Source organism: Drosophila montana, unplaced genomic scaffold (genome assembly GCF_035044405.1).
Source record: "Drosophila montana isolate Dmon_TW-CO22-7 unplaced genomic scaffold, ASM3504440v1 contig_2715_1, whole genome shotgun sequence".
Lineage (NCBI taxonomy): Eukaryota > Metazoa > Arthropoda > Insecta > Diptera > Drosophilidae > Drosophila > Drosophila montana.
The window spans coordinates 6,819-30,634 of NW_026997586.1; the positions used below are offsets into that span (position 1 = coordinate 6,819).

Here is a 23,816-nt window from a genome sequence, read left to right on the forward strand (position 1 = left end):
CATACGAATTCAAAAAGGTATAAAATTTCAAAATCGGACAGCATTTACCCGAGATATTCAATAAAAATCATCGAAAAAGTTTCGTTTTTCGAACCGACCCCGAATTTGAGAAAAAACGTGATGTAACCCCTTGCCATTTTGATGATTTTGGTCAAAAATTAGATTTTTATTTTTTTGATGCCAATCGATAGTACTGATCCTTACGAGTCGAAAATGGTATAAAATTCCCAAATCGAACACTATTTGGCCGAGATATTAAAAAAAATCATCAAAAAAGGTTGACTTTACAAACGAATCGGTTTTTGGAAAACCACATTTTTTAACCCATCGATTTTTAAAATGTTTGAATGCAGATTAATAGTTGGGATCCATACGAATTCAAAAAGGTATAACATTTCAAAATCGGACAGCATTTACCCGAGATATTCAATAAAAATCATCGAAAAAGTTTCGTTTTTCGAACCGACCCCGAATTTGAGAAAAAACGTGATGTAACCCCTTGCCCTTTTGATGATTTTGGTCAAAAATTAGATTTTTATTTTTTTGATGCCAATCGATAGTACTGATCCTTACGAGTCCAAAATGGTATAAAATTCCCAAATCGAACACTATTTGGCCGAGATATTCAAAAAAATCATCAAAAAAGGTTGACTTTACAAACGAATCGGTTTTTGGTCAACCACATTTTTTAACCCATCGATTTTTAAAATGTTTGAATGCAGATTGATAGTAGGGATCCCTGCGAATTCAAAAAGGTATAAAATTTCAAAATCGGACAGCATTTACCCGAGATATTCAATAAAAATCATCGAAAATGTTTCGTTTTTCGAACCGACCCCGAATTTGAGAAAAAACGTGATGTAACCCCTTGCCATTTTGATGATTTTGGTCAAAAATTAGATTTTTATTTTTTTGATGCCAATCGATAGTACTGATCCTTACGAGTCGAAAATGGTATAAAATTCCCAAATCGAACACTATTTGGCCGAGATATTCAAAAAAATCATCAAAAAAGGTTGACTTTACAAACGAATCGGTTTTTGGAAAACCACATTTTTTAACCCATCGATTTTTAAAATGTTTGAATGCAGATTAATAGTTGGGATCCATACGAATTCAAAAAGGTATAACATTTCAAAATCGGACAGCATTTACCCGAGATATTCAATAAAAATCATCGAAAAAGTTTCGTTTTTCGAACCGACCCCGAATTTGAGAAAAAACGTGATGTAACCCCTTGCCATTTTGATGATTTTGGTCAAAAATTAGATTTTTATTTTTTTGATGCCAATCGATAGTACTGATCCTTACGAGTCCAAAATGGTATAAAATTCCCAAATCGAACACTATTTGGCCGAGATATTCAAAAAAATCATCAAAAAAGGTTGACTTTACAAACGAATCGGTTTTTGGTCAACCACATTTTTTAACCCATCGATTTTTAAAATGTTTGAATGCAGATTGATAGTAGGGATCCCTGCGAATTCAAAAAGGTATAAAATTTCAAAATCGGACAGCATTTACCCGAGATATTCAATAAAAATCATCGAAAATGTTTCGTTTTTCGAACCGACCCCGAATTTGAGAAAAAACGTGATGTAACCCCTTGCCATTTTGATGATTTTGTCAAAAATTAGATTTTTATTTTTTTGATGCCAATCGATAGTACTGATCCTTACGAGTCCAAAATGGTATAAAATTCCCAAATCGAACACTATTTGGCCGAGATATTCAAAAAAATCATCAAAAAAGGTTGACTTTACAAACGAATCGGTTTTTGGTCAACCACATTTTTTAACCCATCGATTTTTAAAATGTTTGAATGCAGATTGATAGTAGGGATCCCTGCGAATTCAAAAAGGTATAAAATTTCAAAATCGGACAGCATTTACCCGAGATATTCAATAAAAATCATCGAAAATGTTTCGTTTTTCGAACCGACCCCGAATTTGAGAAAAAACGTGATGTAACCCCTTGCCATTTTGATGATTTTGTCAAAAATTAGATTTTTATTTTTTTGATGCCAATCGATAGTACTGATCCTTACGAGTCCAAAATGGTATAAAATTCCCAAATCGAACACTATTTGGCCGAGATATTCAAAAAAATCATCAAAAAAGGTTGACTTTACAAACGAATCGGTTTTTGGAAAACCACATTTTTTAACCCATCGATTTTTAAAATGTTTGAATGCAGATTAATAGTTGGGATCCCTGCGAATTCAAAAAGGTATAAAATTTCAAAATCGGACAGCATTTACCCGAGATATTCAATAAAAATCATCGAAAAAGTTTCGTTTTTCGAACCGACCCCGAATTTGAGAAAAAACGTGATGTAACCCCTTGCCATTTTGATGATTTTGGTCAAAAATGTTTGAATGCAGATTGATAGTAGGGATCCCTGCGAATTCAAAAAGGTATAAAATTTCAAAATCGGACAGCATTTACCCGAGATATTCAATAAAAATCATCGAAAAAGTTTCGTTTTTCGAACCGACCCCGAATTTGAGAAAAAACGTGATGTAACCCCTTGCCATTTTGATGATTTTGGTCAAAAATTAGATTTTTATTTTTTTGATGCCAATCGATAGTACGGATCCTTACGAGTCGAAAATGGTATAAAATTCCCAAATCGAACACTATTTGGCCGAGATATTCAAAAAAATCATCAAAAAAGGTTGACTTTACAAACGAATCGGTTTTTGGTCAACCACATTTTTTAACCCATCGATTTTTAAAATGTTTGAATGCAGATTGATAGTAGGGATCCCTGCGAATTCAAAAAGGTATAAAATTTCAAAATCGGACAGCATTTACCCGAGATATTCAATAAAAATCATCAAAAAAGTTTCGATTTTCGAACCGACCCCGAATTTGAGAAAAAACGTGATGTAACCCCTTGCCATTTTGATGATTTTGGTCAAAAATTAGATTTTTATTTTTTTGATGCCAATCGATAGTACTGATCCTTATGAGTCGAAAATGGTATAAAATTCCCAAATCGAACACTATTTGGCCGAGATATTAAAAAAAATCATCAAAAAAGGTTGACTCTACAAACGAATCGGTTTTTGGTCAACCACATTTTTTAACCCATCGATTTTTAAAATGTTTGAATGCAGATTGATAGTTGGGATCCATACGAATTCAAAAAGATATAAAATTTCAAAATCGGACAGCATTTACCCGAGATATTCAATAAAAATCATCGAAAAAGTTTCGTTTTTCGAACCGACCCCGAATTTGAGAAAAAACGTGATGTAACCCCTTGCCATTTTGATGATTTTGGTCAAAAATTAGATTTTTATTTTTTTGATGCCAATCGATAGTACGGATCCTTACGAGTCGAAAATGGTATAAAATTCCCAAATCGAACACTATTTGGCCGAGATATTCAAAAAAATCATCAAAAGAGGTTGACTTTACAAACGAATCGGTTTTTGGAAAACCACATTTTTTAACCCATCGATTTTTAAAATGTTTGAATGCAGATTGATAGTTGGGATCCATACGAATTCAAAAAGGTATAACATTTCAAAATCGGACAGCATTTACCCGAGATATTCAATAAAAATCATCGAAAAAGTTTCGTTTTTCGAACCGACCCCGAATTTGAGAAAAAACGTGATGTAACCCCTTGCCATTTTGATGATTTTGGTCAAAAATTAGATTTTTATTTTTTTGATGCCAATCGATAGTACTGATCCTTACGAGTCCAAAATGGTATAAAATTCCCAAATCGAACACTATTTGGCCGAGATATTCAAAAAAATCATCAAAAAAGGTTGACTTTACAAACGAATCGGTTTTTGGTCAACCACATTTTTTAACCCATCGATTTTTAAAATGCAGATTGATAGTAGGGATCCCTGCGAATTCAAAAAGGTATAAAATTTCAAATTCGGACAGCATTTACCCGAGATATTCAATAAAAATCATCGAAAAAGTTTCGTTTTTCGAACCGACCCCGAATTTGAGAAAAAACGTGATGTAACCCCTTGCCATTTTGATGATTTTGGTCAAAAATTAGATTTTTATTTTTTTGATGCCAATCGATAGTACGGATCCTTACGAGTCGAAAATGGTATAAAATTCCCAAATCGAACACTATTTGGCCGAGATATTCAAAAAAATCATCAAAAAAGGTTGACTTTACAAACGAATCGGTTTTTGGTCAACCACATTTTTTAACCCATCGATTTTTAAAATGTTTGAATGCAGATTGATAGTTGGGATCCATACGAATTCAAAAAGGTATAAAATTTCAAAATCGGACAGCATTTACCCGAGATATTCAATAAAAATCATCGAAAAAGTTTCGTTTTTCGAACCGACCCCGAATTTGAGAAAAAACGTGATGTAACCCCTTGCCATTTTGATGATTTTGGTCAAAAATTAGATTTTTATTTTTTTGATGCCAATCGATAGTACTGATCCTTACGAGTCCAAAATGGTATAAAATTCCCAAATCGGACACTATTTGACCGAGATATTCAAAAAAATCATCAAAAGAGGTTGACTTTACAAACGAATCGGTTTTTGGTCAACCACATTTTTTAACCCATCGATTTTTAAAATGTTTGAATGCAGATTAATAGTTGGGATCCATACGAATTCAAAAAGGTATAACATTTCAAAATCGGACAGCATTTACCCGAGATATTCAATAAAAATCATCGAAAAAGTTTCGTTTTTCGAACCGACCCCGAATTTGAGAAAAAACGTGATGTAATTTTTAAAATGTTTGAATGCAGATTAATAGTTGGGATCCATACGAATTCAAAAAGGTATAACATTTCAAAATCGGACAGCATTTACCCGAGATATTCAATAAAAATCATCGAAAAAGTTTCGTTTTTCGAACCGACTCCGAATTTGAGAAAAAACGTGATGTAACCCCTTGCCATTTTGATGATTTTGGTCAAAAATTAGATTTTTATTTTTTTGATGCCAATCGATAGTACTGATCCTTACGAGTCCAAAATGGTATAAAATTCCCAAATCGAACACTATTTGGCCGAGATATTCAAAAAAATCATCAAAAAAGGTTGACTTTACAAACGAATCGGTTTTTGGTCAACCACATTTTTTAACCCATCGATTTTTAAAATGTTTGAATGCAGATTGATAGTTGGGATCCATACGAATTCAAAAAGGTATAACATTTCAAAATCGGACAGCATTTACCCGAGATATTCAATAAAAATCATCAAAAAAGCTTCGATTTTCGAACCGACCCCGAATTTGAGAAAAAACGTGATGTAACCCCTTGCCATATTGATGATTTTGGTCAAAAATTAGATTTTTATTTTTTTGATGCCAATCGATAGTACTGATCCTTATGAGTCGAAAATGGTATAAAATTCCCAAATCGAACACTATTTGGCCGAGATATTAAAAAAAATCATCAAAAAAGGTTGACTTTACAAACGAATCGGTTTTTGGTCAACCACATTTTTTAACCCATCGATTTTTAAAATGTTTGAATGCAGATTGATAGTTGGGATCCATACGAATTCAAAAAGGTATAACATTTCAAAATCGGACAGCATTTACCCGAGATATTCAATAAAAATCATCAAAAAAGTTTCGATTTTCGAACCGACCCCGAATTTGAGAAAAAACGTGATGTAACCCCTTGCCATATTGATGATTTTGGTCAAAAATTAGATTTTTATTTTTTTGATGCAAATCGATAGTACTGATCCTTATGAGTCGAAAATGGTATAAAATTCCCAAATCGAACACTATTTGGCCGAGATATTCAAAAAAATCATCAAAAAAGGTTGACTTTACAAACGAATCGGTTTTTGGAAAACCACATTTTTAAACCCATCGATTTTTAAAATGTTTGAATGCAGATTAATAGTTGGGATCCATACGAATTCAAAAAGGTATAACATTTCAAAATCGGACAGCATTTACCCGAGATATTCAATAAAAATCATCGAAAAAGTTTCGTTTTTCGAACCGACCCCGAATTTGAGAAAAAACGTGATGTAACCCCTTGCCATTTTGATGATTTTGGTCAAAAATTAGATTTTTATTTTTTTGATGCCAATCGATAGTACTGATCCTTATGAGTCGAAAATGGTATAAAATTCCCAAATCGAACACTATTTGGCCGAGATATTCAAAAAAATCATCAAAAGAGGTTGACTTTACAAACGAATCGGTTTTTGGTCAACTACATTTTTTAACCCATCGATTTTTAAAATGTTTGAATGCAGATTGATAAAAAGTATAAAATTCCCAAATCGAACACTATTTGGCCGAGATATTAAAAAAAATCATCAAAAAAGGTTGACTTTACAAACGAATCGGTTTTTGGTCAACCACATTTTTTAACCCATCGATTTTTAAAATGTTTGAATGCAGATTGATAGTAGGGATCCCTACGAATTCAAAAAGGTATAAAATTTCAAAATCGGACAGCATTTGCCCGAGATATTCAATAAAAATCATCAAAAAAGTTTCGATTTTCGAACCGACCTCGAATTTGAGAAAAAACGTGATGTAACCCCTTGCCATTTTGATGATTTTGGTCAAAAATTAGATTTTTATTTTTTTGATGCCAATCGATAGTACTGATCCTTACGAGTCCAAAATGGTATAAAATTCCCAAATCGGACACTATTTGGCCGAGATATTCAAAAAAATCATCAAAAGAGGTTGACTTTACAAACGAATCGGTTTTTGGTCAACTACATTTTTTAACCAATCGATTTTTAAAATGTTTGAATGCAGATTGATAAAAAGTATAAAATTCCCAAATCGAACACTATTTGGCCGAGATATTAAAAAAAATCATCAAAAAAGGTTGACTTTACAAACGAATCGGTTTTTGGTCAACCACATTTTTTAACCCATCGATTTTTTTAATGTTTAAATGCAGATTAATAGTTGGGATCCATACGAATTTAAAAAGGTATAACATTTCAAAATCGGACAGCATTTGCCCGAGATATTCAATAAAAATCATCAAAAAAGTTTCGATTTTCGAACCGACCCCGAATTTGAGAAAAAACGTGATGTAACCCCTTGCCATTTTGATGATTTTGGTCAAAAATTAGATTTTTATTTTTTTGATGCCAATCGATAGTACGGATCCTTACGAGTCGAAAATGGTATAAAATTCCCAAATCGAACACTATTTGGCCGAGATATTCAAAAAAATCATCAAAAAAGGTTGACTTTACAAACGAATCGGTTTTTGGTCAACCACATTTTTTAACCCATCGATTTTTAAAATGTTTGAATGCAGATTGATAGTTGGGATCCATACGAATTCAAAAAGGTATAAAATTTCAAAATCGGACAGCATTTACCCGAGATATTCAATAAAAATCATCGAAAAAGTTTCGTTTTTCGAACCGACCCCGAATTTGAGAAAAAACGTGATGTAACCCCTTGCCATTTTGATGATTTTGGTCAAAAATTAGATTTTTATTTTTTTGATGCCAATCGATAGTACTGATCCTTACGAGTCCAAAATGGTATAAAATTCCCAAATCGGACACTATTTGACCGAGATATTCAAAAAAATCATCAAAAGAGGTTGACTTTACAAACGAATCGGTTTTTGGTCAACCACATTTTTTAACCCATCGATTTTTAAAATGTTTGAATGCAGATTAATAGTTGGGATCCATACGAATTCAAAAAGGTATAACATTTCAAAATCGGACAGCATTTACCCGAGATATTCAATAAAAATCATCGAAAAAGTTTCGTTTTTCGAACCGACCCCGAATTTGAGAAAAAACGTGATGTAATTTTTAAAATGTTTGAATGCAGATTAATAGTTGGGATCCATACGAATTCAAAAAGGTATAACATTTCAAAATCGGACAGCATTTACCCGAGATATTCAATAAAAATCATCGAAAAAGTTTCGTTTTTCGAACCGACTCCGAATTTGAGAAAAAACGTGATGTAACCCCTTGCCATTTTGATGATTTTGGTCAAAAATTAGATTTTTATTTTTTTGATGCCAATCGATAGTACTGATCCTTACGAGTCCAAAATGGTATAAAATTCCCAAATCGAACACTATTTGGCCGAGATATTCAAAAAAATCATCAAAAAAGGTTGACTTTACAAACGAATCGGTTTTTGGTCAACCACATTTTTTAACCCATCGATTTTTAAAATGTTTGAATGCAGATTGATAGTTGGGATCCATACGAATTCAAAAAGGTATAACATTTCAAAATCGGACAGCATTTACCCGAGATATTCAATAAAAATCATCAAAAAAGCTTCGATTTTCGAACCGACCCCGAATTTGAGAAAAAACGTGATGTAACCCCTTGCCATATTGATGATTTTGGTCAAAAATTAGATTTTTATTTTTTTGATGCCAATCGATAGTACTGATCCTTATGAGTCGAAAATGGTATAAAATTCCCAAATCGAACACTATTTGGCCGAGATATTAAAAAAAATCATCAAAAAAGGTTGACTTTACAAACGAATCGGTTTTTGGTCAACCACATTTTTTAACCCATCGATTTTTAAAATGTTTGAATGCAGATTGATAGTTGGGATCCATACGAATTCAAAAAGGTATAACATTTCAAAATCGGACAGCATTTACCCGAGATATTCAATAAAAATCATCAAAAAAGTTTCGATTTTCGAACCGACCCCGAATTTGAGAAAAAACGTGATGTAACCCCTTGCCATATTGATGATTTTGGTCAAAAATTAGATTTTTATTTTTTTGATGCAAATCGATAGTACTGATCCTTATGAGTCGAAAATGGTATAAAATTCCCAAATCGAACACTATTTGGCCGAGATATTAAAAAAAATCATCAAAAAAGGTTGACTTTACAAACGAATCGGTTTTTGGTCAACCACATTTTTTAACCCATCGATTTTTAAAATGTTTGAATGCAGATTGATAGTAGGGATCCCTACGAATTCAAAAAGGTATAAAATTTCAAAATCGGACAGCATTTGCCCGAGATATTCAATAAAAATCATCAAAAAAGTTTCGATTTTCGAACCGACCTCGAATTTGAGAAAAAACGTGATGTAACCCCTTGCCATTTTGATGATTTTGGTCAAAAATTAGATTTTTATTTTTTTGATGCCAATCGATAGTACTGATCCTTACGAGTCCAAAATGGTATAAAATTCCCAAATCGGACACTATTTGACCGAGATATTCAAAAAAATCATCAAAAGAGGTTGACTTTACAAACGAATCGGTTTTTGGTCAACCACATTTTTTAACCCATCGATTTTTAAAATGTTTGAATGCAGATTAATAGTTGGGATCCATACGAATTCAAAAAGGTATAACATTTCAAAATCGGACAGCATTTACCCGAGATATTCAATAAAAATCATCGAAAAAGTTTCGTTTTTCGAACCGACCCCGAATTTGAGAAAAAACGTGATGTAATTTTTAAAATGTTTGAATGCAGATTAATAGTTGGGATCCATACGAATTCAAAAAGGTATAACATTTCAAAATCGGACAGCATTTACCCGAGATATTCAATAAAAATCATCGAAAAAGTTTCGTTTTTCGAACCGACTCCGAATTTGAGAAAAAACGTGATGTAACCCCTTGCCATTTTGATAATTTTGGTCAAAAATTAGATTTTTATTTTTTTGATGCCAATCGATAGTACTGATCCTTACGAGTCCAAAATGGTATAAAATTCCCAAATCGAACACTATTTGGCCGAGATATTCAAAAAAATCATCAAAAAAGGTTGACTTTACAAACGAATCGGTTTTTGGTCAACCACATTTTTTAACCCATCGATTTTTAAAATGTTTGAATGCAGATTGATAGTTGGGATCCATACGAATTCAAAAAGGTATAACATTTCAAAATCGGACAGCATTTACCCGAGATATTCAATAAAAATCATCAAAAAAGCTTCGATTTTCGAACCGACCCCGAATTTGAGAAAAAACGTGATGTAACCCCTTGCCATATTGATGATTTTGGTCAAAAATTAGATTTTTATTTTTTTGATGCCAATCGATAGTACTGATCCTTATGAGTCGAAAATGGTATAAAATTCCCAAATCGAACACTATTTGGCCGAGATATTAAAAAAAATCATCAAAAAAGGTTGACTTTACAAACGAATCGGTTTTTGGTCAACCACATTTTTTAACCCATCGATTTTTAAAATGTTTGAATGCAGATTGATAGTTGGGATCCATACGAATTCAAAAAGGTATAACATTTCAAAATCGGACAGCATTTACCCGAGATATTCAATAAAAATCATCAAAAAAGTTTCGATTTTCGAACCGACCCCGAATTTGAGAAAAAACGTGATGTAACCCCTTGCCATATTGATGATTTTGGTCAAAAATTAGATTTTTATTTTTTTGATGCAAATCGATAGTACTGATCCTTATGAGTCGAAAATGGTATAAAATTCCCAAATCGAACACTATTTGGCCGAGATATTCAAAAAAATCATCAAAAAAGGTTGACTTTACAAACGAATCGGTTTTTGGAAAACCACATTTTTAAACCCATCGATTTTTAAAATGTTTGAATGCAGATTAATAGTTGGGATCCATACGAATTCAAAAAGGTATAACATTTCAAAATCGGACAGCATTTACCCGAGATATTCAATAAAAATCATCGAAAAAGTTTCGTTTTTCGAACCGACCCCGAATTTGAGAAAAAACGTGATGTAACCCCTTGCCATTTTGATGATTTTGGTCAAAAATTAGATTTTTATTTTTTTGATGCCAATCGATAGTACTGATCCTTATGAGTCGAAAATGGTATAAAATTCCCAAATCGAACACTATTTGGCCGAGATATTCAAAAAAATCATCAAAAGAGGTTGACTTTACAAACGAATCGGTTTTTGGTCAACTACATTTTTTAACCCATCGATTTTTAAAATGTTTGAATGCAGATTGATAAAAAGTATAAAATTCCCAAATCGAACACTATTTGGCCGAGATATTAAAAAAAATCATCAAAAAAGGTTGACTTTACAAACGAATCGGTTTTTGGTCAACCACATTTTTTAACCCATCGATTTTTAAAATGTTTGAATGCAGATTGATAGTAGGGATCCCTACGAATTCAAAAAGGTATAAAATTTCAAAATCGGACAGCATTTGCCCGAGATATTCAATAAAAATCATCAAAAAAGTTTCGATTTTCGAACCGACCTCGAATTTGAGAAAAAACGTGATGTAACCCCTTGCCATTTTGATGATTTTGGTCAAAAATTAGATTTTTATTTTTTTGATGCCAATCGATAGTACTGATCCTTACGAGTCCAAAATGGTATAAAATTCCCAAATCGGACACTATTTGGCCGAGATATTCAAAAAAATCATCAAAAGAGGTTGACTTTACAAACGAATCGGTTTTTGGTCAACTACATTTTTTAACCAATCGATTTTTAAAATGTTTGAATGCAGATTGATAAAAAGTATAAAATTCCCAAATCGAACACTATTTGGCCGAGATATTAAAAAAAATCATCAAAAAAGGTTGACTTTACAAACGAATCGGTTTTTGGTCAACCACATTTTTTAACCCATCGATTTTTTTAATGTTTAAATGCAGATTAATAGTTGGGATCCATACGAATTTAAAAAGGTATAACATTTCAAAATCGGACAGCATTTGCCCGAGATATTCAATAAAAATCATCAAAAAAGTTTCGATTTTCGAACCGACCCCGAATTTGAGAAAAAACGTGATGTAACCCCTTGCCATTTTGATGATTTTGGTCAAAAATTAGATTTTTATTTTTTTGATGCCAATCGATAGTACTGATCCTTACGAGTCCAAAATGGTATAAAATTCCCAAATCGGACACTATTTGGCCGAGATATTCAAAAAAATCATCAAAAGAGGTTGACTTTACAAACGAATCGGTTTTTGGTCAACTACATTTTTTAACCCATCGATTTTTAAAATGTTTGAATGCAGATTAATAGTTGGGATCCATACGAATTTAAAAAGGTATAACATTTCAAAATCGGACAGCATTTGCCCGAGATATTCAATAAAAATCATCAAAAAAGTTTCGATTTTCGAACCGACCCCGAATTTGAGAAAAAACGTGATGTAACCCCTTGCCATTTTGATGATTTTGGTCAAAAATTAGATTTTTATTTTTTTGATGCCAATCGATAGTACTGATCCTTACGAGTCCAAAATGGTATAAAATTCCCAAATCGGACACTATTTGGCCGAGATATTCAAAAAAATCATCAAAAGAGGTTGACTTTACAAACGAATCGGTTTTTGGTCAACTACATTTTTTAACCCATCGATTTTTAAAATGTTTGAATGCAGATTGATAAAAAGTATAAAATTCCCAAATCGAACACTATTTGGCCGAGATATTAAAAAAAATCATCAAAAAAGGTTGACTTTACAAACGAATCAGTTTTTGGTCAACCACATTTTTTAACCCATCGATTTTTTTAATGTTTAAATGCAGATTAATAGTTTGGATCCATACGAATTTAAAAAGGTATAACATTTCAAAATCGGACAGCATTTACCCGAGATATTCAATAAAAATCATCAAAAAAGTTTCGATTTTCGAACCGACCCCGAATTTGAGAAAAAACGTGATGTAACCCCTTGCCATTTTGATGATTTTGGTCAAAAATTAGATTTTTATTTTTTTGATGCCAATCGATAGTACTGATCCTTATGAGTCGAAAATGGTATAAAATTCCCAAATAGAACACTATTTGGCCGAGATATTCCAAAAAATCATCAGAAAAGGTGGACTTTACAAACGAATCGGTTTTTGGTCAACCACATTTTTTAACCCATCGATTTTTTAAATGTTTGAATGCAGATTAATAGTTGGGATCCATACGAATTCAAAAAGGTATAACATTTCAAAATCGGACAGCATTTACCCGAGATATTCAATAAAAATCATCAAAAAAGTTTCGATTTTCGAACCGACCCCGAATTTGAGAAAAAACGTGATGTAACCCCTTGCCATTTTGATGATTTTGGTCAAAAATTAGATTTTTATTTTTTTGATGCCAATCGATAGTACTGATCCTTACGAGTCGAAAATGGTATAAAATTCCCAAATCGGACAGTATTTGGCCGAGATATTCCAAAAAATCATCAGAAAAGGTGGACTTTACAAACGAATCGGTTTTTGGTCAACCACATTTTTTAACCCATCGATTTTTAAAATGTTTGAATGCAGATTGATAGTTGGGATCCATACGAATTCAAAAAGGTATAACATTTCAAAATCGGACAGCATTTACCCGAGATATTCAATAAAAATCATCAAAAAAGTTTCGATTTTCGAACCGACCCCGAATTTGAGAAAAAACGTGATGTAACCCCTTGCCATTTTGAGGATTTTGGTCAAAAATTAGATTTTTATTTTTTTGATACCAATCGATAGTACTGATCCTTACGAGTCCAAAATGGTATAAAATTCCCAAATCGGACACTATTTGGCCGAGATATTCAAAAAAATCATCAAAAGAGGTTGACTTTACAAACGAATCGGTTTTTGGTCAACCACATTTTTTAACCCATCGATTTTTAAAATGTTTGAATGCAGATTGATAGTTGGGATCCATACGAATTCAAAAAGGTATAACATTTCAAAATCGGACAGCATTTACCCGAGATATTCAATAAAAATCATCGAAAAAGTTTCGTTTTTCGAACCGACCCCGAATTTGAGAAAAAACGTGATGTAACCCCTTGCCATTTTGATGATTTTGGTCAAAATTAGATTTTTATTTTTTTGATGCCAATCGATAGTACGGATCCTTACGAGTCGAAAATGGTATAAAATTCCCAAATCGGACACTATTTGGCCGAGATATTCAAAAAATCATCAAAAGAGGTTGACTTTACAAACGAATCGGTTTTTGGTCAATCACATTTTTTAACCCATCGATTTTTAAAATGTTTGAATGCAGATTGATAGTTGGGATCCATACGAATTCAAAAAGGTATAACATTTCAAAATCGGACAGCATTTACCCGAGATATTCAATAAAAATCATCAAAAAAGTTTCGATTTTCGAACCGACCCCGAATTTGAGAAAAAACGTGATGTAACCCCTTGTCATTTTGATGATTTTGGTCAAAAATTAGATTTTTATTTTTTTGATGCCAATCGATAGTACTGATCCTTATGAGTCGAAAATGGTATAAAATTCCCAAATAGAACACTATTTGGCCGAGATATTCAAAAAATCATCAGAAAATGTGGACTTTACAAACGAATCGGTTTTTGGTCAACCACATTTTTTAACCCATCGATTTTTTAAATGTTTGAATGCAGATTAATAGTTGGGATCCATACGAATTTAAAAAGGTATAACATTTCAAAATCGGACAGCATTTGCCCGAGATATTCAATAAAAATCATCAAAAAAGTTTCGATTTTCGAACCGACCCCGAATTTGAGAAAAAACGTGATGTAACCCCTTGCCATTTTGATGATTTTGGTCAAAAATTAGATTTTTATTTTTTTGATACCAATCGATAGTACTGATCCTTACGAGTCCAAAATGGTATAAAATTCCCAAATCGGACACTATTTGGCCGAGATATTCAAAAAAATCATCAAAAAAGGTTGACTTTACAAACGAATCGGTTTTTCACAGATTGATAGTAGGGATCCATACGAATTCAAAAAGGTATAACATTTCAAAATCGGACAGCATTTACCCGAGATATTCAATAAAAATCATCAAAAAAGTTTCGATTTTCGAACCGACCACGAATTTGAGAAAAAACGTGATGTAACCCCTTGCCATTTTGATGATTTTGGTCAAATATTAGATTTTTATTTTTTTGATACCAATCGATAGTACTGATCCTTACGAGTCCAAAATGGTATAAAATTCCCAAATCGGACACTATTTGGCCGAGATATTCAAAAAAATCATCAAAAGAGGTTGACTTTACAAACGAATCGGTTTTTGGTCAACCACATTTTTTAACCCATCGATTTTTAAAATGTTTGAATGCAGATTGATAGTTGGGATCCATACGAATTCAAAAAGGTATAACATTTCAAAATCGGACAGCATTTACCCGAGATATTCAATAAAAATCATCAAAAAAGTTTCGTTTTTCGAACCGACCCCGAATTTGAGAAAAAACGTGATGTAACCCCTTGCCATTTTGATGATTTTGGTCAAAAATTAGATTTTTATTTTTTTGATGCCAATCGATAGTACTGATCCTTACGAGTCCAAAATGGTATGAAATTCCCAAATCGAACACTATTTGGCCGAGATATTCAAAAAAATCATCAAAAAAGGTTGACTTTACAAACGAATCGGTTTTTGGTCAATCACATTTTTTAAATCGATTTTTAAAATGTTTGAATGCAGATTGATAGTTGGGATCCATACGAATTCAAAAAGGTATAACATTTCAAAATCGGACAGCATTTACCCGAGATATTCAATAAAAATCATCGAAAAAGTTTCGTTTTTCGAACCGACCCCGAATTTGAGAAAAAACGTGATGTAACCCCTTGCCATTTTGATGATTTTGGTCAAAAATTAGATTTTTATTTTTTTGATACCAATCGATAGTACTGATCCTTACGAGTCCAAAATGGTATAAAATTCCCAAATCGGACACTATTTGGCCGAGATATTCAAAAAAATCATCAAAAAAGGTTGACTTTACAAACGAATCGGTTTTTCACAGATTGATAGTAGGGATCCATACGAATTCAAAAAGGTATAACATTTCAAAATCGGACAGCATTTACCCGAGATATTCAATAAAAATCATCAAAAAAGTTTCGATTTTCGAACCGACCCCGAATTTGAGAAAAAACGTGATGTAACCCCTTGCCATTTTGATGATTTTGGTCAAATATTAGATTTTTATTTTTTTGATACCAATCGATAGTACTGATCCTTACGAGTCCAAAATGGTATAAAATTCCCAAATCGGACACTATTTGGCCGAGATATTCAAAAAAATCATCAAAAGAGGTTGACTTTACAAACGAATCGGTTTTTGGTCAACCACATTTTTTAACCCATCGATTTTTAAAATGTTTGAATGCAGATTGATAGTTGGGATCCATACGAATTCAAAAAGGTATAACATTTCAAAATCGGACAGCATTTACCCGAGATATTCAATAAAAATCATCAAAAAAGTTTCGTTTTTCGAACCGACCCCGAATTTGAGAAAAAACGTGATGTAACCCCTTGCCATTTTGATGATTTTGGTCAAAAATTAGATTTTTATTTTTTTGATGCCAATCGATAGTACTGATCCTTACGAGTCCAAAATGGTATAAAATTCCCAAATCGAACACTATTTGGCCGAGATATTCAAAAAAATCATCAAAAAAGGTTGACTTTACAAACGAATCGGTTTTTGGTCAATCACATTTTTTAAATCGATTTTTAAAATGTTTGAATGCAGATTGATAGTTGGGATCCATACGAATTCAAAAAGGTATAACATTTCAAAATCGGACAGCATTTACCCGAGATATTCAATAAAAATCATCAAAAAAGTTTCGTTTTTCGAACCGACCCCGAATTTGAGAAAAAACGTGATGTAACCCCTTGCCATTTTGATGATTTTGGTCAAAAATTAGATTTTTATTTTTTTGATGCCAATCGATAGTACTGATCCTTACGTGTGCAAAATGGTATAAAATTCTAAAATTGGACATTATTTGGCCGAGATATTCCAAAAAATAAACAAAAACACGATTAAAATAAATTCTCTCAAAATTCTTTGAAAATTTGTTCTAAGTCGATTGGACGGTAAACATACATTTTTTATCCAACCGTTTTCCGCCAATTTACCACTGTTGCGGGCGAAAATTTCCAAATCGCTGAAACACGTTTTCATTAAGTTCTTATGTAGAGCTTCAAAAATCGGTTTGAAGCAAATCGGACAAAACTTAAAACTTCAGCAAAAAAATCTTAGAATCGCATTTTCCACCGGGGAAGCTTTAATTTTTTACGAAAAATGTGAAACACGGCTCAAGGGATTTTTGGGGAGGGGAAGGGATTTGCTCGCGAAACGTCACCCACAAAATCTTTGATCGCCCTTTCCACCAAGGAGGAATGCATTTTCCAAAAAGTGTGAAACACCCATCAGATGAATTTGAACATAGATCTTTGAAAATGAGTTTGAGGCCGTTTTAGTTTTATACATCGGGGTCAGTTCTTTGTTCATGATTTGTGTATTAAAAACTGTAATATCTGGTCCCTATTTGTTGCACAATATTAAATTCAATTCATCCATTTGAAAGTTTGTTGACTATTTACCTAGGAACACTTTTTTTAAAAAACCTAGTTTAAAAAACCTAAAAAAAACATTGAGCCCGCCAAAACATATCTGTTATTAATTACAGAGACTTTCATAATTAATCACCGAGCTCTGTTAACAGGCATTTAAAATGTATCCCTTCGCTTGATCATAAATAAATGTATGTGTCGGAAGTTTGCGAACAGCTGATAATTTATCGATATCTGCTGTTAATCTTGATAGCACACCAGAGAACTCAAAGCTATTGCCGATATTGAAACGCTTTCATTAAACGCAAATCTCAATGGAATTGAAAACTGCGAAAAGTCTTAAGGACGAGAAATCTCTGACGATTACAACTGATATAACAGCGCTCGATAAATGTTTGCGAGGTGGCATTAGACCAGGCAAAGTATACGAATTGGTAGGCAAACCAGGTACAGGAAAGACCCAATTATGGCAAGTAACAGCAAATGCTTAATTTAACATTTTCACTTAGCAACCGATATTCTAGTATGAAGCTCTGCTTGAATGTTCAAATACCCAGGTATGCTTGTGGTTTGGCGGGCAAGGCATTATATTTTGATACCCGTAAGGATTTTGATCCAGCTAGACTAAAAGGTTTGTGATAAGGTGTTTTACAACCATTAAGCAAATGTTAAATCTACCGATTTTCATCCATACAGAGTTGGCCGAAAATCTTGCTGCGCGTCTGAGATACACATCAAAATCAGCACCCACAGCAACGCAAATGTTACAGAATGTGTATTATGTAGACTGCCGCAATACAGCTCAACTTGTGGCTGGCTTATTGAATTGCCATAAGTACCTAGAGAAGGAGCCCAATGCACGCACACCAGCGAATGCTTATTAGTAAATAAGCTTGCTAAAGAAAACCTTTTGTTTTCCCTTGCAGATAAAACTGATTATAGTTGATTCAATATCATTTGCAATTCGTATGGTAAATAACGTCTCCGATCGGACAGAACTCCTGATGGAAGTACACGATGGTATGCGTCAACTTCAGCGGATGCACGATGTGGCCGTAAGTGCTAATATTCCAGCCAGTGTTGCCAATTCAGCTATTTTCTAGCTGAATTTGTCTATTTTCAAAAGGTCAGCCAAAAGAGTCTTCTTTTAAATGATTTGCCAACTTTTAAGGAATTATGATTATTGGCAATATGTGATCTAAGTTAACAATTATTAAGATTAGATTCGGCTTTTTTATTTTTGAAGTGACAGCTGGCAACACTGATGCCGATCTTCATATCATAAATATGATAACTGCTTACTTCTTCGCAGTTCGTCCTAACTAACAATCAAGGATATCGACGGCGAATAAGTCGGTTTCAATTACAGGCCGTCCTAGGTCAAAAGCATTCGCATTTTATAAATAAACGCATCTGGCTTACAGAAAACGAATGTTTTGTAGGTAAAACGGCGAAAACAAAAAGATTAATTTGCAAATTATTTAAATACACGTAATAATCGGATGTTTTTTTCTAATAAAAAGTTTAATCGCATACTATTGTGAGGTACATGAATTTTGTTTATTTTAATTATTTAAAAATGTAACTACACGATTATTTGAATTCGCTCGCGAATTTGTGCATCAAACGAAAAAATACAGCATTTTAGTATATTTAAGTTGCGAGCCTAATATTTTTTGGGATTTTTTTGCGCATTTCCATCGGTCACACGAAATAGGGCGTTTATTGGAAAATAACAAGTAGCAGTTAGACAAAGATTAAAAACAACAAACCCATAGCCATTTTACAAACCAGATCTACAAAGTCAAAATGGCACAGGCCAAGACGTCGCAGCCAAAATTCTTGCCCCCCATCGAAAAGAGCTCTAATACTTACGTTGCCACTGCCGGTGGAAACCCATTCGACGAGGCTGAAGATGAGGAAATATTCAGTAAGCGCAGGATGACACTTAATATACCCAGTAATTGCAGCGGGGACTTGATGCATTTAATTGTCGCAAACAACTGGGTGTTTTGTTTGCTGTCAGCAGAAGGGCGGCTGACGCTGCTGCGATTCTTTCCACCTCGCGCAATTCCACCAGGCCGTGAGCTAAGCCCTTTTCTATCGATTGCGTATCTTAAAATTAATAATAATTCTGCACTTGCTTACAGAAACTGCGTTAGAAAAATATCTCGCTGGCTATAAAATTACAAATATTTTTCTTGATACTACCGGCCATCACCTCATTGTTTCACTGGTGCCCAAATCACCAGGTGTCTCGTCCGACTTTCTCTACATACACAGCACGGAATCGCCCCAAGGACAACAGCTTAAAGTGCGTCGAATCGAGAAGCTAAAAGATCACGAAATCACATCGGTTGCTTTTAACACATACCATGGTGACAAATCCACGACAGGCTATATACTGATGGGCACCAGTCGCGGGCTCATCTTTGAGACGGAATTGAGCACAGCCAGCGACACGCAGAGAAAACAACTCTACGACCTCGGTCTGGGTCTTAGCAAATATCCCATTAACGGGCTGGAGGTGCTGCGTGTGCCCAATAGCAATCGCTGGATAGTTGTGGCCACCACACCGGACAGTATTTACACATTCCACGAAACGCTAAAGCCGGAAGAACGTTCCCTCCAGCCCATATTTGCGAGCTATGTAAATGGCGAGCGGGAGCCATACTGTGAAAAACAAAAAACCGATTTGAGTTACTCAACGCTTCGGTTTTTTGCTCCTCCCAATAGCAAATATCCAAAACAATGGGCCTGGCTGTGCGGCGCTGGCATACGCATTGGTGAGGTAAGTGCAAACTGAAAGATAAGGTTCCTAAAAACAGACTGATAGAGAGAGACGGACATGACTATATCATTTGATCAAAAATATATACACACTTGTATATGTGTTACACCTCAAAATAATGTTTGCTCCTGATTATAGCTTTCAATAGATCCAAATAGTATTACACCGCTGATGGGGGACACATTGATCAATTTGGATTTGGAGAAAGGCAAACATTTGTCTTACGACGAGCGCCGTATACATGTACCCAAGTCCTTCGTGCTGACGGAATATCATGCCGTGCTTCTTTACGCGGACTACATAAAAGCCATCTGTTTGCTTAACCAGGAGTTAGTCTACTATGAAACATTCGATGAGGCCAGAGTTGGGAAGCCTTTGAATATGGAACGGGACGCTGTCACAGGTGCCATATACGTTTACACAGATAAAGCGGTCTTTACGCTAAGAATCACCCGCGAGGAGCGAAACATATGGCGTATATATTTAAATAAAGGCCAATACGAGCTGGCAACGGCGCATGCCGCCGGAGTGCCCGAGAATCTGCATCTGGTATTGGCGCAGCGTGCCGAGGCCGCATTTAAAGAGGGCGCCTATGAGGTGGCCGCAAATTATTATGCAGAAACCAATGAAACATTTGAAAAGGTGTGCCTAAAATTCATGGTGCTGCCCGATAAAAGACCGATAGTTAACTACGTTAAAAAGCGACTCACTAAGCTGACCATGACGAATGTGCAAGAACGGGCCGAACATCAAGCTGATGCCATCAAGGCCTTAATCATCTGGCTGATCGATCTATATCTAACGCAAATTAACACGCCCGGCAAGGACGAAGCCTTGCGCCAAGAATGGCAGGCGGAATACGATGAGTTCATGCGTGAGCCACCTGTTTTGGCATGCACAAGTGAGCAGCGGATTGCCGTGCGACAGCTGATTGCAGAGCATGCGGATCCACACAACTTGGCGCAATTCGCAATCTCTATAGACGACTACGAGGAGGTGATCGGACAACAGCTGAAGGCAGGCAAACATGCTGAAGCGCTGCAAACGCTGTGTAAGCAGCGAGATCTGACGCTCTACTACAAGTATGCGCCTGACCTGATGGAGCGGCTGCCAAAGCAAACGATCGATGCCCTGATGGCACAAGGCTCCAAATTGGAGATTGAAAAAGTAGTGCCCACCCTTATTGTAATTGATACGCCGGAACAGCGGGAGCAGGTTATACGCTATCTCGAGTTTGCCGTCTATAAACTAAATACCTCGAACGATGCCATACACAATTTTCTACTGCATCTATATGCGCAATACGATACAAAGCAGCTAATGAAATACCTGGAGATACAGGGCCGGGATGAGACATTGGTTAATTACGAAATTCACTTCGCATTGAAGGTGTGCACTGAATTGGATGTGAAGGTCGCCTGTGTGTTCCTGCAGTGTATGCTGTGCATGTGGACAACTGCAGTCGACTTGGCGCTACAATTCGATATGAAATTGGCCAAAGAGACGGCATTAAGGCCACAGGACAATGAGACGCGCCGCAAATTGTGGCTACGCATAGGTGAGTATATTTATTGCAGGGCTTCGAACCGGCTTCCTGCATTTTCCTAGATCCATAAACCAAGCGTTTGGTTTGTCTTATATATTTTCACAAATGTGTTAATGAAACAAGTCAATTTTCAATTATTTCCGTAATTACAAATATGTTGTGATTAATCGCAAGTTATTTGAAAGATTTGATTCTTGGGATTCGGCTGTGTTTTTTGGCAACTGATTTAGCTTAAAGTTGGGTATATATGAAAAAATTAAATGCAACTGCGGGTTCGAAGCGGTTTGATGATAAATCGGTTTACAACCTTATTGTACTTGTACTCATCGTATTAATAATCCTATAGCCTACCATGAAATCAAGGGTACGAACGATGTAAAAAAAGCGCTGAGCCTGCTAAATGAATGCGATTTGTTGCGGATTGAGGATCTGCTGCCATTCTTTTCAGACTTTGAGAAAATTGACAATTTTAAAGAGGCTATTTGTGATGCTCTAAAGGTAAGTTTGACGTATGACACCAAATTACATATATATAAATTCCATGGTTTCTCCTTGCAGAAATACAACGAGCGCATACAGGCGCTGCAGCAAGAAATGGCTGAAACAAGAAAGCAGTCGCAACTTGTGTGCAAGGAACTGCGTCAACTGAAACAACACAGCATTCGGATGGAGGCGCAGGATGTGTGCGATATCTGTGATCTTATACTGCTGGTAAAGCCGTTCTTTGTGTTTATTTGCGGGCATAAGTTCCATAGCGACTGCCTGGAGAAGCAGGTCTTACCAATGTTAAATAAGGAGCGCAGTCGCCGACTAACGATGCTAAAGCAACAAATGGAAACTTTAATGGCACAAACAATTGGCTCGACCAATCACACAGCCGAGCAGCAGGTGAAACGCGTTGATCTCAAAACAGAAATCGAGGAAATACTTGCGTCCGATTGCCTCTACTGTGGCCTGCTGATTGAGACCATAGACCAGCCTTTTTTCGACGATTGGGATCAGGTCAACGTTGAATGGGAATAGCAGTCTCTTAGTTATTACAGCATAAACATGTATATACTAGAATAAACTACCCGGATCGCCTCGGTTCAGATGTTCAAAATGCAAGTGGTGCCGAAATTTATTGTGTTAGATAAAATAGAAATAGGTAGATAAAATAGAAATTCTACTTTCACCGAAGAAGTTTGGATTTTGCGAAAAATGGGAAACAAGTCTCAAATGATTTTTTATGTGGATCCTTGGAAATGAATTTGAGGGCCGAAATCTTTGACCCCAATCCCGCAGGAGGAATGGATTTTCCAAATAGTCTGAAACGCACCTCAAATGAATTTACACAAAGATCTTTGAAAATGAGTTTGTGGCCGATGTGGGATGGTCGAGAGAAAAGTTGCATACAAACGTTTTTCGCGATTTTTCCACACTTTCGGTTGGAATTTTCCGAAAATTTCCCGTCTTAACGTGCACCTACATGTCATAAGGTAACTACAGTGAACGTTTCAGCTTACCAGCTCTTAAGGTTTGGGCTGTGCGTTGACAAACAGGACAAACAGTTTTATATGTGTAGAGATATATAGTATCTAAGGCAATTATTATTAAAAAATACATTTGCTTATGTACATCAGTAAAAAATCGGTAATTAGACCAGGGCGCATTCCAGTTATCAGGTTATCAGTCAACAATCTGCATGCGCAGTTCATTGGTAACAAACGACATAATTGTACTGAGCACAGCCTGTTGAACGGAGGCATTCTGCGTAATCAACGGAAGCAGCATTACCAAGTCTGTGGGATGAACCTCGGCGATGGCTTTTGTCACATGCTGCACTAGCTGTTCGCGCTGCATGTCTGTCAAATCGTTTAATATAACCTCGCCCAGCGGCTTAAATGTGCCTGATAACAACAAACAACAACAAATTAATAAAATACAGCACGAATCATCATGATCAACACACGGTACACTAACCACTGGTCACTTTGTAGGCGGCAATTCCTCCGGCAGCGCCACCAACAGCTAAGCCCACTGGACCCATCAGTAGGCCGCCTGCAAAACAGCAGGCAGCACAGATCGCTGTGCCCTTTGCGGATTGTTTTACAGCTACACGTATATTCCGCTCATCAGCCACAATTGCAATAGCTTCCATTAGCTCGCGCGTATCAATCGGCATTTTGATTATCTATTATAGAAGATGATGAAATAGTTTAGGTTTTGCATAGACGTACGGCTT

At 35.0% G+C, this 23,816-nt stretch overlaps 3 protein-coding genes across 4 annotated transcripts; 2 read left to right on the forward strand and 1 right to left on the reverse strand.

Annotated features, from left to right (window-relative positions):
• Positions 1-17,508: 17,508 nt before the first annotated feature.
• Positions 17,509-18,809, forward strand: spn-D (spindle D). Its single transcript, XM_064684180.1, has 5 exons — positions 17,509-17,724; positions 17,780-17,886; positions 17,952-18,112; positions 18,182-18,310; positions 18,568-18,809. The coding sequence occupies exons 1-5, from the start codon at positions 17,570-17,572 to the stop codon at positions 18,748-18,750; spliced, it is 735 nt and encodes a 244-aa protein (XP_064540250.1). The 5' UTR covers positions 17,509-17,569; the 3' UTR covers positions 18,751-18,809.
• A 168-nt stretch (positions 18,810-18,977) lies between these two features.
• Positions 18,978-22,699, forward strand: dor (vacuolar protein sorting-associated protein 18 dor). 2 transcript variants are annotated; one of them, XM_064684193.1, is made up of 5 exons: positions 18,978-19,338; positions 19,406-20,046; positions 20,185-21,604; positions 21,939-22,090; positions 22,151-22,699. In XM_064684193.1, the coding sequence occupies exons 1-5, from the start codon at positions 19,065-19,067 to the stop codon at positions 22,613-22,615; spliced, it is 2,952 nt and encodes a 983-aa protein (XP_064540263.1). In that variant the 5' UTR covers positions 18,978-19,064; the 3' UTR covers positions 22,616-22,699. The 2 variants fall into 2 exon arrangements, with proteins under 2 accessions (XP_064540263.1, XP_064540264.1); XM_064684194.1 differs by having other exon boundaries at positions 18,978-19,185.
• Positions 22,700-23,142: 443 nt separating this feature from the next.
• Positions 23,143-23,767, reverse strand: LOC135429747 (protein C19orf12 homolog). Its single transcript, XM_064684196.1, has 2 exons — positions 23,555-23,767; positions 23,143-23,481 (listed from the first exon to the last, which is right to left on the reverse strand). Exons 1-2 carry the CDS (start codon positions 23,754-23,756, stop codon positions 23,261-23,263), a joined length of 423 nt encoding a protein of 140 aa, XP_064540266.1. The 5' UTR covers positions 23,757-23,767; the 3' UTR covers positions 23,143-23,260.
• Positions 23,768-23,816: the final 49 nt, after the last annotated feature.

What these genes read in the sequence shown, in the direction of transcription:
- spn-D (XM_064684180.1), top strand. Translation starts at nt 17,570, where the DNA reads ATGGAATTGAAAACTGCGAAAAGTCTTAAGGACGAGAAATCTCTGACG. An exon ending in ACCTAGAGAAGGAGCCCAAT is followed by an intron (nt 18,113 to 18,181) that starts GCACGCACACCA and finishes TTTCCCTTGCAG; the next exon opens with ATAAAACTGATTATAGTTGA. An exon ending in AGCGGATGCACGATGTGGCC is followed by an intron (nt 18,311 to 18,567) that starts GTAAGTGCTAAT and finishes ACTTCTTCGCAG; the next exon opens with TTCGTCCTAACTAACAATCA.
- dor (XM_064684193.1), top strand. Translation starts at nt 19,065, where the DNA reads ATGGCACAGGCCAAGACGTCGCAGCCAAAATTCTTGCCCCCCATCGAA. An exon ending in TCGCGCAATTCCACCAGGCC is followed by an intron (nt 19,339 to 19,405) that starts GTGAGCTAAGCC and finishes ACTTGCTTACAG; the next exon opens with AAACTGCGTTAGAAAAATAT. An exon ending in CTGGCATACGCATTGGTGAG is followed by an intron (nt 20,047 to 20,184) that starts GTAAGTGCAAAC and finishes TCCTGATTATAG; the next exon opens with CTTTCAATAGATCCAAATAG.
- LOC135429747 (XM_064684196.1), bottom strand. Translation starts at nt 23,756, where the DNA reads ATGCCGATTGATACGCGCGAGCTAATGGAAGCTATTGCAATTGTGGCT. An exon ending in CGCCTACAAAGTGACCAGTG is followed by an intron (nt 23,482 to 23,554) that starts GTTAGTGTACCG and finishes TGTTGTTATCAG; the next exon opens with GCACATTTAAGCCGCTGGGC.